At 41.6% G+C, this 20,174-nt stretch overlaps 1 protein-coding gene across 1 annotated transcript in view; it reads right to left on the bottom strand.

Annotated features, from left to right (window-relative positions):
* Nucleotides 1-1,223: 1,223 nt before the first annotated feature.
* The window catches only part of LOC124262534 (carbamoyl-phosphate synthase [ammonia], mitochondrial-like), a 67,796-nt gene continuing 48,845 nt past the window's right edge, over nucleotides 1,224-20,174 (bottom strand). Inside the window, exons 23-35 of the mRNA XM_046697039.1 lie at nucleotides 20,073-20,138; nucleotides 19,383-19,517; nucleotides 19,005-19,115; nucleotides 18,203-18,397; nucleotides 17,894-18,115; nucleotides 17,122-17,229; nucleotides 14,851-14,940; nucleotides 11,905-12,075; nucleotides 10,714-10,788; nucleotides 8,952-9,116; nucleotides 7,666-7,778; nucleotides 6,214-6,343; nucleotides 1,224-3,168 (exon numbers count right to left, since the gene is read on the bottom strand). Of these exons, the coding sequence (XP_046552995.1) occupies nucleotides 3,070-3,168; nucleotides 6,214-6,343; nucleotides 7,666-7,778; nucleotides 8,952-9,116; nucleotides 10,714-10,788; nucleotides 11,905-12,075; nucleotides 14,851-14,940; nucleotides 17,122-17,229; nucleotides 17,894-18,115; nucleotides 18,203-18,397; nucleotides 19,005-19,115; nucleotides 19,383-19,517; nucleotides 20,073-20,138 (1,680 nt within the window). The 3' untranslated portion in view covers nucleotides 1,224-3,069. The remainder of the gene's footprint in view (nucleotides 3,169-6,213; nucleotides 6,344-7,665; nucleotides 7,779-8,951; nucleotides 9,117-10,713; nucleotides 10,789-11,904; nucleotides 12,076-14,850; nucleotides 14,941-17,121; nucleotides 17,230-17,893; nucleotides 18,116-18,202; nucleotides 18,398-19,004; nucleotides 19,116-19,382; nucleotides 19,518-20,072; nucleotides 20,139-20,174) is intronic.

Raw genomic sequence — 20,174 nt, forward strand, 5'->3', positions numbered from 1 at the left:
CATCTGTTGTCATGTATGTTCACCTGGCGACACACTGAAGACCATATCCACCTGTCTGATGTCATGTGCAGTTCACCTGGTGACTCATTTAGGACAATGTCCACCTCTCTCATGTCATGTATGTTCACCTGTGGACACATTGAAGACCATGTCCATCTATCTGTGGTCATGTATGTTCACATGGTGACACATATAGGACCATGTCCACCTATCTGATGTCATGTGTGTTCACATGGTGACACATTTAGGACCATGTCCACCTATCTGATGTCATGTATGTCCACCTCGTGACACATTTAGGACCATGTCATAGCGACTGACGATAATAGCTGACTGCACAGAGACATCTGTTGTAAATTTAATTATTTCTACAGTTCGACAACTTCCAAATTACACCACTATTGCCAACGATTAAATAAATAGAGGTGAGAGTTTCGCAGAAATGTTGTATGCCATAGAAACGTTTATAAAGCTTCGGACAAAATATTTCATCATATAAGGAAATTGCAGAGAATATGTCTTCCGAGAAAATGTATATGGGGGTTATTTGTGAGCATTAACCTACCCTGAGCAGTGGCGAGGAGTAGGCGGGATGGGGGCCGGTTAATGTCGAATGTGAACGTCGTGGCCAACTTGATCATTAAAGTCTTTGAATGGCATATATCACTGGTCAACACAAACGTGAGATTTCAGCTAGGCATATTTGTCAGATGTTTACAAATGGCAATGGGCACAGACAAAAATAAGCTTACTTGAATTTCAGGACATGTTAGCTATAATTCAAGTAACTTATTGGCGAATTCGCTTGTGTTGTGAATGACCCAGCTAAAGATGCATGCACAGTGTATGTAAGTCATCGCATGTGTCGTATTTGGAATTTAACCTCTCCCATTTGTACACACGTTTAAAAGATGATCAAATTTGATCAAATGCATGTTGTCATAAGAATACATATAACGGCATTGTCAATGATTTTCGTTGGCCTTCCCGTGTCGTGAGTCATGACCTTATGCTGAGTCCGAGGACATTATTTACAACTGAGTAAATTAAGGCAGATGTTTATACACCAACATACAAATGAACATTTACATACCACTTACTAATGCATATTAACATAATGGTTGGGATACAATTAAAAGAATGTTGTATATTTAATATTCACACTTCTAACAAGGAATGTAGTCAGTAGTCAGCCTTGATACATAAACACGACAACACTGAGAGCAAGTAAATACTTTATTCCAGGTGGAATATCCGATTACAGGAAGGCTTTGGGTGCATACCTGATGCAGTGTGTTTCCATAAGAGATAAACATGTACACAATCCAGATTCCCTCATTATACACAAGTAATTCACTGTCAGGTTTGTGAGCCATTACGTGTTAACTTTGCGAGTGCCGTGATGCAACTACTTTCATACAACTGTGATGCACGCGGGAAGGTTACATGAGGGGGAAGGGCTGCAAGGTATAACGTGTGAAAATGGCCAACAATGAGTCCTGTCAATACAACAAAATTCATCGTAAAGGTTACATTATAGTAACATATCACTGACATTAACCTTTTGGTAACATTACAATAGTTAATAGGACTTGTCGAACTACAGTATTGACAAAACTTATGGATAACAACTTCTTTTATTGTACCGAACTTTTATTGTACAGCTTCAGTCCGTAAAATCTAGTTCAACCAAAAAGTTCGTACGTCAGTATGAAGGGATTTAACAGTAATGTTTGCATGATACAATTTGAAGCAGTTGCTTTCCCACAAACGCCTCATATTTGTAAGTCAAATTGTAGCTATTGTATCTGCAATCATAGTAAATCCCGTAAAGTAGCTTTGTGTGTGCATGTATTGTCTGTCACATGAAAATGACACTAGTGACAAGGTGAAGCAGTAGATGTATGATTTGAGGCAACATTCTCTGGAGTACATCTCGGGTGACGTGGTATTACTTGTTGGCATATCAGAGAGCTGTATCTCGTACATAGGTAGCTAATACGGACGCGTTGACACCTAACCTGGAAGATCTCATGTCTCAAGCTTACATAAAATGATCATACACACTAGGCCGATTTACATTCTGTGTGACGCATACTTTTCGTCTTACCGTGCCCCTAGATATCTACTCAAGACAGCTGTGTGCACTTCTAGTGCAATGTCGTTGTGCCTTGATAGACGGCATGGTGATGCAATGGTTATTTTGTACTACTACTGACTGGAACGGACTGGGACAAAAAGGACAGTGTTATGTTTTATGTAGAGACACTGAAACGATGCGAGCCACATTCTAATCCACTGTAGTAATGATGTGTCACGTTTGGTCAAATATATTTCAGAATTACCCAAATAAGACATTACCATAAGCCTTCTGGATATTTAGCCTATAATGTGTGGCCGTGAGCTTCAATCGCTTTTGGTCATCTCAAGTAAATGATTTGATTCTTGGTGGTTTTAGAATAGTAATATTTAGTAATATTCAAGTTGTATGACGGCATCAGTGAATAACCTTGCACTGGATATCTGACACAACCTTTAAATTATTCACAATGTATTATCATTATCCTTTACCTAGATTTTTTAAAATCCTATGTAAGCATTTTTCGACCAAATGGTGTTGGGCACATACACATTTTACACAAAAAGATATAAAACACAGATATAGGACAACGTGAACAATTTTCGACAGAAAGAAAGGGGTGCAAAATCATATTTTGACAAAAGAGAATATGTACAAAATCATTGTTCCTGTCACAATGACTGACCTTGACATTCAACCGCACCAAATAATTTGTCCAAACATTCTTCGGGGCTAAAAAGACGATATCACGGATATGAAGTCTCTGATGTAAATTGTGAGCTTGTGAGTTATTCTCGGAGATTACTTCATTACGCCGATACCCAGAATGACTCGCAGAAATATACTGGAAAAGGTTGTGAATACGATAAACAGAATTGAAAGTAAATTCAGGATTTAAGTGCATTCCTTTAGTTGGAGAAATACTAGCATCAGCAAACTGAAAACAATGTTCGTGTAGTAGTATTTTATAGTCGTGGTCTTGTTATAAATTATTCAATGGGCTTGGAATCATTCTTTCTGTAGTCAAACAGACTGCTGGCCGTGATGTTCCCAACATAGTCCAGAGATTCAACCAGTAGTTTTGCAACCTGAAACCAAGAATAAAATAACATGTTGACAAATATGCAAGGAATGATATGATCGTGAATCAGTTTTGAGTTGTGCTCATGTTGGCTTCAGTCACGCTGTGTTAGCTTGTGAGAGGAAAGACTGAACCGATTCAGGTCTACCACCTTTTTCACTTGGTGGTGAAACCTACAAACATCATTTATCCCAAATGTCAAAACTAGGTTGTGATATTCCTCTTAGCATGCTTTACGATGTGTAGAATCCTTATTTCTGACACCATGTAATATTTTGGAGTTCTTCATATACATGCAAACTCGGGCTCTTCATGAAAGACAACCAGGCCGACTAAACACACGTGTATTTTAATGGCGACTCATGATAGACAACCTCCGTAATCCATACAAGTGGAATGTTCCAACGGTGCCGTAGGCAAGGGGAAGTAACTCATGATATAACTGGTAGTATACAACACTGACATGATAATTGAATAGACGTGTATGGATGCCCAGGGAGGTCACAATTATCGTTCTCACTCGGGAAATATCACTTTTCAGTCACTAGTGTGACATCTACATGTGACATCTACGCTCGGGTATTAATCTTTATGTATGAACCGCTTATCCACCACATACACATAGCATACTCGATTTGTAACTTATGACCTGTGTAACAGCCTACGCCGCGTAGTTTTGTGCATGCTCAAAACTATCAGGCATACTGGGCCATACTGTGTGCATGCTGGCGTGCATAATACTTACACAAAACGATTGAGATGCATATGAGGTGCGTAAAGAATTATCCCAGAAAAGATTATGAAGGAATTAAACATTTGAACTATACTATAATAATTCCTACCATTGCCATGATGGTTGGTGTGGATATTATCAATGCACTATTTTTGTCGGAGACATTGACAGAGGCTGCGCTACTCACTCAGTAATTAGACTCATGTGTATCTCTGTGTAGAGCAATGATGTTGGGAAAAGCCAAGATGTAGGAACTGAAATGATGCGAATACTGGCAGGTTGCAGCAGAACCCCCATTTTCTATACTACTAGGTGAAGTTTCTAAATTAGATGTAAAAGTTTGAGTGCAAAATAACTATTGTTTCTAAGTCCAAAGCGACTTATTTGGAACACACCATGGCTTTATGCAAATTAGTGTGCGATGATATTGTATTACAAAGGACACTTTCTATATGCCCATTTTGAAACTAAACTTAGCTTCATTATAAACTATAGCTGACGTAAAAATGATAACTTCAATACGGAAACTATTAAAGATGTAGCTACCATGGCGTCTCACTATCACTATAAAAAGAAACAGGTAGGAGGGGTCGTCTCAAACGCAAAACCAGGACGAGTGTCTCAGACGGCGGTGGGGGTCGGGCTGGTGTTTAGAGATATGAACTGAGATAAGGTAATCCTTTAGAGGAATTAAACTGGGGAAGCAAACTCATGTCATAACAATATACAAATAATATCCAGTCCTGTCGATCTTTGGGTGGTCATGCCTATATATTTTGAGATATTTAATACGATGGCTGATTTAAGCTTTTCTATGGGTATCATACTCTTTTACATATCTCAACATAAACTTCATGAGAGAAAACGTAAGATGTTAATCAATAGATGAGACATATTCAACACACATGAAAATGCATAAAATATCTTTGAGAGCGACCTAATTGAGCGACCTAATTGCCATCTATAGTCTGATCTATTGTTTTCAGCAGCTATTCGTATGTTTTCTAAGTTTTGCCCGATTTTACGAGTAAACATTCTTTTCTGGATATCTTATTACGCATCCCACTGAACGCCCAGTTAGGCCGATGTGGGTTATTTCGAACATTTGCTATTTGCAATTGTGTAAATTTTAGGGATACAGAGTAACAGCCTAAAAACAGGGTTTTTTCTGTTTCCGACAGTACTTTTAGTTTATGGAGAATGAGGAAGATACCGATTATCCATTTTGCCAAGATAAAGACGATGAAATACTGGATTAGATTTGTTAAAATGTCTGTTACAAACTATCTACAGAAATGTTATGACGTGTATGATGAGCGAGGACATCAGCATTGTTTATGTGGTTATGGTAATATGTGGACATGGTACATATTATCAGATTTATCACATTTCTACCCTATTATACAAAATTGGCATTGTTCTCTATCAGTGTCAAATATACTATCCACGTATTCTCTCCTTGAAAACAGATTCTATGGGGACCAATACCTATTCAATATAACACTAAATCTTGTCTGCAAATGCAAGATTCAGATGCAGCTCACGAGACTGGACGAGTTATGGCGATATGGGGATCTGAAGAGAACACACATTTTGACAACTTTGCGATTTAAACAAAAAATGTAACAAATTAATATCTTTTCATACTACATGTCCGTTGTTTGCTGATCTCAGAAACCAGTTTATTTATAAATATTATATCCGTTATCTTAATTCACTGAAAATTGTTTCGTCGATTCTAACCAATACGTTGTCATATTGCATGCTTTGAACCTATGGCGTTCCCAATATGTTGCATGATTACATTTACACCCATTACTACACTACCTGTACTATAGTCCACGGCCGCTCAGTATTATGAATAAATACATGATAAGACATAGGCGTATTTATAACGGAGATCAGGCAGAGTGTGGTCTGTTTACATAAATATACAGGACTTAAGATAAGTATGTACACAAGATTACGGATTGACTAGTTGTGTTCCTTGTTAAGCGCCTAAAACTGGTTCCGCGAGTAAATGCCAAGATGGTATACACATATACGGACACTGTGTTTGTTGTTTAGCGTCTTACTTGCCAATATCCAGGTTATATGACGGCGGTATGTAAATAATCGAGTCTAGACCAGATAATCCAATGACTATAATAATCATAAGCATCAATTTTCGCAATTGGGATACTAGGGAATTCTTAATAACGTACTTAAAGCAAACATATTATGGTCATGTGGCGTTTATTTTAAATATTCTAGCACAGTGTTGATAACTGTTTGGAGTTGTTCGTAACAAACATTAATCTGTTATGTGACAAAACCTACCTCAAAGTTGGTGATAAGCGGCACCGCGTGGTCAATGGCAGCACGCCGGATGAGATAATTCTCTTTGTTATATGTCGTGTGGTGGTTAGGAAGGTTGATGACCAAGTCTATCTCTCCATTTTCAATCAATCTGCAAAGTGAGGTACATGTATATATATGAAAGGGTACAGCGTTAGAATGGATGCGAGAAAGGGGTAGAGTCTTGCTGTTTATACTGAGTTGCTAACAAAGCTTTTAACAAAACATCAACAAATGATGAACATGCTTGATGTCGGTTCCACCATATTGTGAAAACCTGTTTTCTGTCTCAGGTTTTTTGTTTCAACGAACGGCAATTGTTGTAACTGAGTATCGCATGCAACAGAATGCCAGAGCTATGACGTTTTCCTAACAGAGCACCTCTGGAAAATGTAAGGCTGCACGAGTAATTCACAATACTTCCTGGGAGATTCAGGCCATACCACGCCATATATATGCATGCTTCACCGATCGTGGGGGCATGATCCATTTTGATCAAGCTACCAAGCTACCATGCTGTCTTGATTGTTGACACCCGCCAACATGCCCTGTCGCCCCTAGGTTTCCCGTTTTTCCTCAATACATTACCGTCACTCGAAAGACCTGCTATTTTCAAATATTTACACCTCCAGCAATCAGATGTTTGATATATTAGCAATTCAGCTATAACCTGAAAACTGAGTTCAACTAAAGTGTTCTCACGATATATTGCAAATCGTTCACATTACAATCGACCCTAAAATGGCTCAGCCAAATATAGAAACTTTGACAGTGACAGCCTACATTGGTAGTATACCAATGTCCAGAGTGTTCGGGTTAAGGATAAGGAGTCCTATGCAGAAGATACCCGTCGTGTAACATCCCAAGTCATGTGCTGTATTAAAATCATGGTTAACGATTTCTTCCACGACCTTCCTATCAGCAATGGTGCATCCCAGGGTCTCTCTAGAGAAGATTCAGCCTTCATCCTTTCATTTTCAACAGAAATGAAACACGTGAATCTAAGACAAAATGGGGTGATGACAACTACTGCCGATACTTTCACATACGTCACTGATATGTTATGGTTGTATTTTATTCGTGGCATTTATGAGAATCTGATGTTATTCAGTATGTACACAAGTCTATGAAACAGTTCTCTTAAGATAGATTTCTTCAGCAAAATGTTGGCGGCAAATCGACCTTCCAACGATCCAGGAATGTCTTTAAATCAATCCATTACTACCACCCCCTCTCTACTACTTTTTTACAATGAAGATTAAAACTTAACATAGAAGAGCTGAAGAGGAACACCCACGTAGAAGTTGTATTCTAATCGTTTACAAGTCACTATCCTCTAACAACCCCATCCCGACTCCATGTCCGATGTAGGTGTCAAGACCATTGTCCATATCCGTCCCAAGCGCCAGAGTATGGGTGGGCAATGGACGTTACCGTGTGGCTGTTGGGTGGTCCGTACTGCTGGGTGATGGGGGCGGCCAGTTGACTACCTCCGTCGGGATGTAATGTGTGTTCAAGTAAGAGGCTGTTTTCTCTGTTGCATACATCTATTGATAGAAAAATATATCATCTAAATACCTTTACTGTGGACAAATATACTACCGACGACAAATAAAGGAATTAATTATAACGATAAATGTCTGCAAAATTTATTTCGAGCGTGTACATCAATATCTGGTGTGTCAGTCATACTGCGTCAAACATGACACGTTCCCATTCCGCCTGAAGTGCTATCTCAACCTGGGCTACATTGGCGGGTGTTGGGTCTCATGTGTACACTCTTTGCCCGAGAACATCCAAATCTTTGTGATATGTTAGGGAACTCAGCGGACCAGTCCAAGAACCGTATACCTTCTCGTCGGAGATATTCGGTGACGTCCCTGGGACGATGTGGTCTGGCATTATCATCTTAACCGATGTTGAAATTCGCCTTCCTGTACGGAATTGTCAGGAGCAGATCTGAATATACTGCGTCGAGCAATGAGACAATCCTGTCTTGGTATCGTTTCTAGATACCTGCTTAGCCCAGATCCCATTGCAACCCAACCTGTTTGACGGTACCTATAGCCGAGTAGTTACACGTTTTGATTTGCCAAACATCCCGGCGTCTTTGGATATTGACGCCACCACCTTTATCACAACTTGCCATTGTGTCTGCTCACTGCGATGCTTTGTGTGAGGCATTTGTAAGCGTGAGCTTAGCTCAGTTGGTCTGGCGATTGTGAGCACCTGCACACACTTTAGCTTCTGTAGGTTCATGCATGACGTGAAATGTCATGAAATGTCATGATGAGGCGTTTTAAAGATGCTACACCATTGTGTTGGAAATGTAGTAGCAATATTCAAAATATTATAACTGGTTCTCTTAATGTTGATTGGCTGTATATGATATGAAGAACTAACCAAGTTTAGTGACTCATCAAATGTATTGTCTCTACTGTGTAGTGATCTACCCAGTACATCCCAAACAAGAACATCGCTCACCCCGTTAGTGTAATCGTGCACAGGAGTTGCGAGTAGATGGACAGGGTCTCCTTTCACGAAGCAACCTTTACTAAGGTTAAACTTACCTCCCATTCTTTCACATTGCACTATGGTTACCTTAGTAACTTACGATCACCTTAGTGCTTTGTGAAAGGAGGCCCAGGGTCATATCTGTCTTGGGTGACAATTTCACACATTCTTACTTCCATAACTAGTTTCTGTGTTGCACAACCTACCTGGTAACCAAACAATGATAGCCTCTTGCCGAATGGAAGGAAGTGGGGGAGGAATGATTTCTGCATCCCCAGCAAGACACCACTGCCAGCCTTGGGAACGCGGAATCCTGCAGACATTAGAGCTTTGAGAAACGCTGTATACTTGGTGCTACCAAAACACGCCACCTGAAAACATGAAACATAACATCGCAAAACCTGTTATGGTATAGTGTATTAACCTTAAGTATATGTACGCGATGAAAGAAGTAACATGATGCCTGGAAAGACAGGGCTTCACGTGTCATGTGTGGGAGGTAACCAATCCACAACCCTCACAACAAGTTAACTGAGCAATACTAAATACTACACTACAATCACGCAATTTAAACGACGGTACCAGTACTTCCCGCATTCGGGTTTAAAGTCTAGCAGCTAGATTCAGATCGTCTGACGGGCATGCGCAGACAAGCTAGCTGAACGAATAGCAACTTGTTTGTTGTATTTTTCTGTCACACCGATGAACTGCTGTAGTGGGTATATAATTACATTTGCCGAGACGTGAAACTGTTTCAACTCAACCGTCACTAGCTGACTGTGCAGTCATCAGTACTGATTGTAAAGCTTGTTCACTCTCTTAGCGTCTGAATGCATGCTTAAATGCCTTACTAACACCAACATTCCAGTGTTACATCCAACCCTGATGTCACAAAATCCCACAACGGTTCCGTCTGTAATACATTACATAAGTTTTAATGTTCTTCGTTGATAGGTCTTTACGGCAGGAATATTGCCAATGTGAAGCTCACTCACACTCCAGTTGTAAACGTTTGTACGTACCTCCCCAGCTGATGACATCTTATACATCAGCTGTATCAGTCTGTACGTACCTCCTTAGTTGAGCCATCTTATACTCCACATGTATAAGTCAGTACGTACCTCCTCAATTGATGCCATCTTATACTCCACATTTAAAAGTCAGTACGTACCTCCCCAGTTGATGCCATCTTATACTCCACATTTAAAAGTCAGAACGTACCTCCCCAGTTGATGCCATCTTATACTCCACATGTATAAGTCAGTACGTACCTCCCCAGTTGAGCCATCTTATACTCCACATGTATAAGTCAGTACGTACCTCCCCAGTTGAGCCATCTTATACTCCACATGTATAAGTCAGTACGTACCTCCCCAGTTGATGCCATCTTATACTCCACATGTATAAGTCAGTACGTACCTCCCCAGTTGATGCCATCTTATACTCCACATTTAAAAGTCAGTACGTACCTCCCCAGTTGATGCGATCTTATACTCCACATTTAAAAGTCAGTACGTACCTCCCCAGTTGATGCCAGCTTATACTCCACATGTATAAGTCAGTACGTACCTCCCCAGTTGAGCCATCTTATACTCCACATGTATAAGTCAGTACGTACCTCCCCAGTTGATGCGATCTTATACTCCACATGTATAAGTCAGTACGTACCTCCCCAGTTGATGCCATCTTATACTCCACATTTAAAAGTCAGTACGTACCTCCCCAGTTGATGCCATCTTATACTCCACATTTAAAAGTCAGTACGTACCTCCCCAGTTGATGCCATCTGATACTCCAACTGTAAAGGTCTGTACGTACCTCCCCAGTTGATGTCATCTTATAATTCAGCTGTAAAAGTCAGTACGTACCTCCCCAGTTGATGTCATCTTATACTCCACATGTAAAAGTCAGTACGTACCTCCCCAGTTGATGCCATCTTATACTCCAACTGTAAAGGTCTGTACGTACCTCCCCAGTTGATGACATCTCACACTTCAGTAGAGGATCAGCATCTTTCAGTCGTGGCCAGGAAAACATTGGTGCCTGGGATCAACAACATTTAAATTATATTTGCGAAAGATAAATTAAAGCTTCCTCTTTTTTTCATTCCCGAGGGAATAATATCAAATAAATACATGAATATGCAGTAACAAACGTTCTACCTCCCGGCTATCATCAGGTCCAGCACTACATTATTTGACCTTCGTCTATTACCGTCTTCAGACTGGGACGTCATAGCTGTGATGTATTGTCACACAAAGACAAATATTGTTCCTGGTAAAATAATTTAAGGAGTGTTTCAACATTATTTTACGTCATATTAGTGGGAATTTTAACTGACATCACCGGCAGATCGGGGTAATTTGTGTGCAGTATAATGAGATTTCCGGCATGGAGACACCAACATAGTAACATGCGGTCTACATGTATGGCAATACCAAGCCGAACAGGAAACAGCAAATCAACCTACAGTGTTTGACTGCACATCAAAACTGGAAAGCATTGCCCAGAATACTGTGTACTGTACTCAACATTGTACAGTGTCGTTTTGGTTTACAGGACATAAATAGAGCACTAATCAAAGACAAAGAAATGGGAAATGTACAGCAGTGAGAAGGGCGATATTATTCTGTACCTCATGGGTTCTGATATATTAATACCGTCTGACGCTAAAAGGAAAGGATAATGACTGCTAAGTTAATAATCTAATTAAAATAGTCTGTAAATCTGTTAGCACGAGTATTTCGAACACAACGTGTCGGTAGAATCAATGTACATTTCCGAATTGACTTTCAGGTTGATTTCTTTGATGTGCACGAACCATAATAGACGAGCACCAAACCCTTTTAACGTCGGACTGAAAGGCAGTTCTTGTACTTTTTTCATCAAGTAATACTGTACCCCGAAGGATGTATCAGACACTTTCAGTTACAGGGCACAGGTTGACATACAACAGCCAGACAGTTGCCCAGAAGTGACATTTATAACTCAAATTGCGCTACAGAATCACATTGGTCGGATGATTCGAAAATAAGGTGGCCTCTCCCTCTTCCCTCTAACATTGCACTTTGTGAATATAATAATAATAATGAGCATTTATAAAGCGCTGTATCCATCTACAAGGTGCATGCTCAAAGCGCATATATCACCTACACTTACTTTTATTCCTACATACGTTGTAGGTAGCCGCGGGGTACTCAGAGTTGGTAGTGTTTCCAGATTGATCGGCATATTCAGCATGACCTTGGTCCCTGTTTCTATGAAATCTGTCCCAATCGTCTTAGAAACAAATGGAAATGAACGAGATGCTCTCAGATTCAGCTCAATGACCTGAAAGTAAGAAAACTTCAATCACTCAATGAAAGCTACATGTATACCACACGAGGACACGGAGCGTGTCAAGTAACTCCCCTAAGCTACATGTATACTACACGAGGACACGGAGCGTGTCAAGTAACTCCCCTAAGCTACATGTATACTACACGAGGACACGGAGCGTGTCAAGTAACTCCCCTAAGCTACATGTATACTACACGAGGACACGGAGCGTGTCAAGTAACCCCTAAGCTACATGTATACTACACGAGGACACGTAGCGTGTCAAGTAACTCCCCTAAGCTACATGTATACTACACGAGGACACGTAGCGTGTCAAGTACCCCCCTAAGCTACATGTATACTACACGAGGACACGTAGCGTGTCAAGTACCCCCCTAAGCTACATGTATACTACACGAGGACACTTAGCGTGTCGAGTAACCCCCCTAAGCTACATGTATACTACACGAGGACACGGAGCGTGTCAAGTAACTCCCCTAAGCTACATGTATACTACACGAGGACACGTAGCGTGTCAAGTACCCCCCTAAGCTACATGTATACTACACGAGGACACGTAGCGTGTCAAGTAATCCCCCTAAGCTACATGTATACTACACGAGGACACGGAGCGTGTCAAGTAACTCCCCTAAGCTACATGTATACTACACGAGGACACGTAGCGTGTCAAGTACCCCCCTAAGCTACATGTATACTACACGAGGACACGGAGCGTGTCAAGTAACTCCCCTAAGCTACATGTATACTACACGAAGACACTTAGCGTGTCAAGTACCCCCCTAAGCTACATGTATACTACACGAGGACACGTAGCGTGTCAAGTAATCCCCCTAAGCTACATGTATACTACACGAGGACACGGAGCGTGTCAAGTAATCCCCCTAAGATACATGTATACTACACGAGGACACGGAGCGTGTCAAGTAACTCCCCTTAGCTACATGTATACTACACGAGGACACGTAGCGTGTCAAGTACCCCCCTAAGCTACATGTATACTACACGAGGACACGGAGCGTGTCAAGTAACTCCCCTAAGCTACATGTATACTACACGAGGACACGGAGCGTGTCAAGTAACTCCCCTAAGCTACATGTATACTACACGAGGACACGGAGCGTGTCAAGTAACTCCCCTAAGCTACATGTATACTACACGAGGACACGTAGCGTGTCAAGTACCCCCCTAAGCTACATGTATACTACACGAGGACACGTAGCGTGTCAAGTACCCCCCTAAGCTACATGTATACTACACGAGGACACTTAGCGTGTCAAGTAACCCCCTAAGCTACATGTATACTACACGAGGACACGGAGCGTGTCAAGTAACTCCCCTAAGCTACATGTATACTACACGAGGACACGTAGCGTGTCAAGTACCCCCCTAAGCTACATGTATACTACACGAGGACACGTAGCGTGTCAAGTAATCCCCCTAAGCTACATGTATACTACACGAGGACACGGAGCGTGTCAAGTAACTCCCCTAAGCTACATGTATACTACACGAGGACACGGAGCGTGTCAAGTACCCCCCTAAGCTACATGTATACTACACGAGGACACGGAGCGTGTCAAGTAACTCCCCTAAGCTACATGTATACTACACGAGGACACGTAGCGTGTCAAGTACCCCCCTAAGCTACATGTATACTACACGAGGACACGTAGCGTGTCAAGTAATCCCCCTAAGCTACATGTATACTACACGAGGACACGGAGCGTGTCAAGTAATCCCCCTAAGCTACATGTATACTACACGAGGACACGGAGCGTGTCAAGTAACTCCCCTTAGCTACATGTATACTACACGAGGACACGTAGCGTGTCAAGTACCCCCTTAAGCTACATGTATACTACACGAGGACACGTAGCGTGTCAAGTAACTCCCCTAAGCTATATGTATACTACACGAGGACACGTAGCGTGCCAAGTACCCCCCTAAGCTACATGCAGGGGGCACAGTTTCTGCTTTTCACATCTGGAGTGTGGCCGTAACAGTGAACATATAAGTACATCTGTACAGGACATTGCGGCCTCCTCACAAAATAACATTGTGTTGTGTTAACTGATTAAAGTCATTTCCAACTAACGCAGGTCACGAATTAATTACTCATGTTTCATTGAACACACCCCGTGTTGCTATTATTAGAGTTATCAGAACATATTAAGAAGGGCAGGTTCTTTATTGAGCTTAACCAGTCTATGGGTTAATAGCAGTAATTACTGAACTTGGACTCCCAGCGTAATAAATGATTACATATTATCAGTTTCCTCAGCAAATTCTAAAACCTGGTAAAAAAGATTTAAGTATGTTTTTGGCTTTCTGTTTGTAAGAGTGAGTGAGTTTAGTTTTACGCCGCACTCAGCAAAATTCCAGCTATATGGCGGTGGTCTGTAAATAATCGAGTCTGGACCAGACAATCCAGTGATCAACAACATGAGCATCGATCTGCGCAACTGGGAACTGATGACATGTGTCAACCAAGTCAGCGAGCCTGACCACCAGATCCTGCTAGTCGCCTCTTATGACAAGTATGGGTTACTGAAGGCACATTCTAACTCTGTTTGTAAGAAACAAATATGTAGCTCTCTATTCTACGAAAAATAATGAGTACAATGTACGAAGCCCCTTTCTGGAGTCGTGGTATTGCTGGAATATTGCTAAAAGCTGCGTAAAAACACTCCCTCACAAACGAACGAAATATAACGAACCCCAAATCTTGCCCGCCTTCATGACGAAGGGAAATGTAGGTGCACTGACCTTTACATCACTGTCCTTCACAAGAAACTGAATATTGAGTGGCCCAGAAATCAAAAAGTGCATGGCAATTTTTTCTGTGATGTCACGGATCTGGAACACAAACACTGAAGCATTGATTATGTGATATATATGCCGGGATACAAAGACAGCTGTTCCGTAGTGTACCAATTTACTCAGGTAAATCATTTCATCCTTCACAAACCGATTTCAGTAAATATTGTCTTCGTAAAATGTCCATGTTTTTATCAGTATGAACATATGCGTGCTAGTATCTCCTTGAAACATCAGTAAGTTCTGTACGCTTGCCTTAATACAGTATTTGTGATCGGACTGGCAATGCGGTGTACACTAACGTGCAAAAGTAACATGACAACCGATTCGAAGCTCCATAGCGAAAAGACAACAAAACATAAATGATCAACATAACGGTACTGTAAACATCAGTACGTATGTGCTAAAGCTTTGTCCAAACAGTCATAACAATACAATGAACAATGAATTAAATATGGTTGGAAATGTCATGTGGCGTACATAAAACAGTTTGTCAATACATGTCCAAATCGTCAGCTCGGCACAAGATTACCATAGGCGGTGTTATGTGTCACCCTAGTAGCGTGTGTGGCCTCCGCTGGCGTAGATGCAGGCAAACACTCTCCTACGCACTGAATTCGCCACTCGCCCGATGACGTCACGTGGGATGTGTCTCCATTCTTCATGGAGGGCCACAATGAGCTCATCCCGGGTGTGTGGAGGTTGTTGTCGCCGTCGACTTTGTCTGTCCATGACATCCCAAAGGTGTTCTATGGGATTAAGGTCTGGAGAGTGAGCTGGCCAGGGTAACACATGAACGTTGTTGACGTAAAGGAAGTTTTGCACAACGTTAGCAATTTGAGGCCAGGCATCCTCGTGATATCCTGTGGCATCTGACGAAGGAATGGAAGCACGACAGGGCGTAGGGCGTACCTCATCTCTGTAGCGTACGGCATCAATGATGACCAATGGCGTCCTCTCGTCACCACAAATGCCTCCCCACACCATGGCAATCCTAACCCCCAAATGGTACAGCCTCTTGTACGAAACAACGGGCAGTGCATTCTCCTCTTCGACGATAAACACGTTGTTGGCCATTATACCGACATGCAGAACCTGCTCTCGTCGGTGAAGAGGACGGGCTGCCAGTTTAGAAGTTGCCAATGCCTCACTGTCTTCGACGACGATGTTCATTGATCAACAGCGGGCCTCCGTAGGGTCTGATACCGGCTGCTTTTAGTCGTCTTGCTACTGTCTGTCTGCTGACCACACGACCTAACGCATTCGACGCCTATGACGTCACAGGCAAGAATCTGTTACGCAGATGCAAAATGCGTAGGAAGCGATCTTCAGGGGTCGTGGTCACCCTTGGTCTGCCTGTTTGTTGTCCGACCTGTTACTCGCTGCACCAAGTTGCCTGCAGTATCACGAGAGCAGTTCAAGTTTCTGTTGGACGTTAGTTTACGCCTGAGAGCAGTTGGCCTGCCTCAAACTGGTAGGACTAAGCAGCTAAGCGAGAGGTAACCAATATGTTCAAATTTTCTGAGTGTAATCTGCAGACTTTGCAACAAATATGAAAACATAATGTTTTGGTCTGCAAACAAAATCTGGGACCACACCTTAGGAAATCGATTGAAAACGGCCAATTTCATTCCAGGTCCCTTGTTTCAGTTACTGACAATAGGCCAGACGACTACAAGTTGTCTTCTTGCTCGGTAACCGCTAATTGAACCACAAATCGACACTTTCCAGCCAGATGACATGGGTTTTGGAGCTGAAATATAGGGCAACAGTTGATGGTCTGAAGTGATGTTTTCAGATGAGCACTGATTCACTCTGGACTTTATGGAGAGGCGTGTCATGCGAACATCCACGTAAGACATGAAAGAATTGGAAATGGGTTTGTGAGGAAATATGGCAGGATCACCATGACAGTTAGAACGCCACAGCATATTATCCATGGAAGAATCAAGGGACAGAGCTAACTATAGAAGATAATAGTGCCAATTATTGTGACATTTGCGTGATGGCCCACATTTTATCCACCCGCCAATGTCGTCTTCCAAACATGTTGAAATTCATGTTACTCCCAGACCTTTCTTTTGCCTAGCCATCCATACCATCACTTAATACCTCGTACTATTTCTGAAATAATCTGTTTCGAATGTCCCCTATATCCTGTGGAAAGTACATATTACTAGTGAGGCACAGAAATGGATCTAGTGTGTGGCAACTTCTTACGACAGCCAGGGCTTCTTCACTTATAGTTTGTGTGGGCAGCATCAGCGTCGCATCACCACTGTGAACACCGGCGTTTTCAACATGTTCACTTATAGCGTGGCTAACAATCTGAAACAAAAGACACGGAGAGTGAGAGGCGAGTTTCAATATTTGTATTGGAGTAATCATAACGAACTTTGTCAATACATGGAACTTACATTCCGATATTTCCACGTTGTGTGCCATACATTGAGTTTGATTTTGAATCCCTTGTGAGGTAGTACTTTACTAAGAAGGTGTTATTTCAAGTATTAACATGTTACTTCCGAACGGCTCCGATGGTTCTCATACGAGCTGATCAAAATGATGGCGGTGTCGGGCTTGGTGACTTGACTGAATACATATTGATGGTCATGTTTGCAGACAATTGTTTCTCCAGGTCACAGGTCGATTATATAGTTGGAAGGAGAATCTAAGCTTTACTGTTAAAGATTTCGAGTTATTGTGTTAACACATTACTACACGAGTATTTTCGTGACTATGACTTTAACAAAAGAAATAAATGATCAAAGGACTTTGACAGAGAATCACTCCCCATCTCCTTTCAAACAAAGATCGCGGCGATTGGACAAGTTCTAACCAACCCTTAGACACATATGAACATGTGACATAACATTGAGGCATGTAACAAATGAGATGAAACCATGGAAAGAATATATTCCCATGAAAACTGTTAAATGTTTATAATCGTGACCTTTAAGAATTCAACGTATTACTTTAACAGACAACTTACAGCTCCATCAGAAGCAATCGCATCCATCTCAACTTCCCGAGATCCGTTGTAGAATTTCGTTATAACAACCGGGTAGTCACTAGAAATCTGCGCTGCTTCCTGCAGGTAGCCCTGTAACTCCTCGGGTGTGTACGCCACGTTCATCGCTGAGCCACTAAGGATATAGGAGGGCCTCAACAAACAGGGGTAGCCAACAGTCGCAGCGAAGTCTAAAGCTTCATCCTAAATGGGAGACAAGTATATTCATAAGTTAGTTATATTCAACGAGTGAGTGAGTGAATCTGTGACTGAGTGAGTGTGCATACATACCAGTTTTGTGAGGGACCTCCATTCAGGCTGTCTGATACCAAGAGTGTCACATATAGCGGAGAACACAGGTCTATTTTCAGCGTTGTCTATCATGAGTGCGCTTGTGCCCAGGATTCTCACCCCTCTCTTGTGAAGAGGAAGGGCCAGGTTGTTTGGGATTTGTCCACCAACAGACACTACAACTCCTTCACAACGCTACAACATAGCCCACATAATACATTACGAGTATATAATTATATGAGTGAACAATAGCTGTACCTTCTGTTGAGTACTGAGAGAGGCCAAGTAATGTCAACCATTATAAACACTTTCCGTTTTTCATCTTAATGATGGTATGTACCAAGCTCCATCTGCCTATAGTAAAGTCACACTGAGTTGTCATAGTATACTAAAATGCGAGCTACACAACAAACAATATGAAATGCGAGGCTTCTTGGGAGCTGACAGATCAATCTGATGTAAAAGCAACAGACTAAAACATACAAAAGATCATATGAGGAACTTTTAATATCGATATCTTAAAAAAAATCACTATAAAATCGTAACCCCTCAAGCACTTCGACTGCTCTATCGTTTTATCTGACTATTTGCTGTGAAGATAGGGGAATTAAAAATTATATCCCGCAGCACGTTTTGTAGAAATAAATATGTCTAGAAGATACGGGAAATAGTCAATGAAATAATCAGAGCAACAGCAACAAGAATCGTTGGGAAACCCTACGCAACAGGTAGGTATTATAGTAAACATGTAGAACACTTGATCAGAGACTTGAAGAAAACAGTGGGCTTAAAGCCGACTCACCTCTTGTTCGTTGATGTCTAATACTCTCTCCAACGACAATTCCTCGAAGTAGAGACGGTCACATTCATCAAAGTCGGTGCTGACAGTCTCCGGGTTATGATTCACAACAACCTGTCCCCAGAACACCGTAAGTAACTCTCTCTCTCTCAATAATACAATAATGTATGGTGCAGACCCCTGACATGTCACTTAGGAGAATCAAGAGAAACAATGAACTGGTTATTGTTATTGTTGGCGGTATGGTGCGCTGCTACTGATTTTATTGTGGCATAAAAAAAACCCGTTTGATTCATAAATTCTATGCACATGTTGCTGCCCGAACGGAAAGACTATTCTATTTAAATGTAGAATGTTGAAATGTGTGCCTTCGAACTTAACTGTTTTCTTTCCGAGGTCCCGCAGTGTTCTGATGCAGGAAACGGCACACCAGTCGAATTCAACACTGCTTCCGATATGATACGGTCCGCATCCCAGAACCATAACGCCATGATCGTTGAAGGATACGTCATGCTCCTGGAACAACATAGTCATTATACACGTCAAGTTGCCATCAACAACATCTGTGCTCGATGAGAACACATATCTTTAATGAGCTCTTGACTGAGATCGCGTACATTTGTTACACTCGAACACTATCTAAAAGGCATTTATCTATTCATTGCTTCGGCCGTGGGAGCCGTGCACATTTACACTTGTCAGAGGGGTACATCGAGTGCGTCATCTACACTGCCAGTTGTCACACCTCCAGTGTTGTAGAAAGCCGCGTTGGCCGAGTGGGTTAGGTCGCTGAGTTCGTGTGCTGGTGATTCATCGCCTCGCTCTCAGTGTTTGGTTCGAAGCCCAACCAAAGTACTAGAATTAGTACTTTACTTAAGAAAGTGTAATTCCAAATGTGACTTATGTTAAATTTGACCATTTTCTAATAGACATATATGTCTTCATCCCGTGACGACTTAGCTACCTGGGCATTGCGATGCAGTGCGACGTTCATCTTAATAAAGGAAGATCCTAAATGTGGTAGATACTGATGCAAAACTAGATATACATAGGAACAACGTAACGACCCACCATGCCATTGTAGGTACAGTACAGGTAGTTGGTTTGGGCCGGATACTCAGCAGCTAACGTGTCTATCTGAAAAATATTGCCAAGGCCCATCTTACAATACAT

This window comes from Haliotis rubra, unplaced genomic scaffold (genome assembly GCF_003918875.1).
Source record: "Haliotis rubra isolate DU_JTF1 unplaced genomic scaffold, ASM391887v1 Scf843, whole genome shotgun sequence".
NCBI classification, from domain to species: domain Eukaryota; kingdom Metazoa; phylum Mollusca; class Gastropoda; order Lepetellida; family Haliotidae; genus Haliotis; species Haliotis rubra.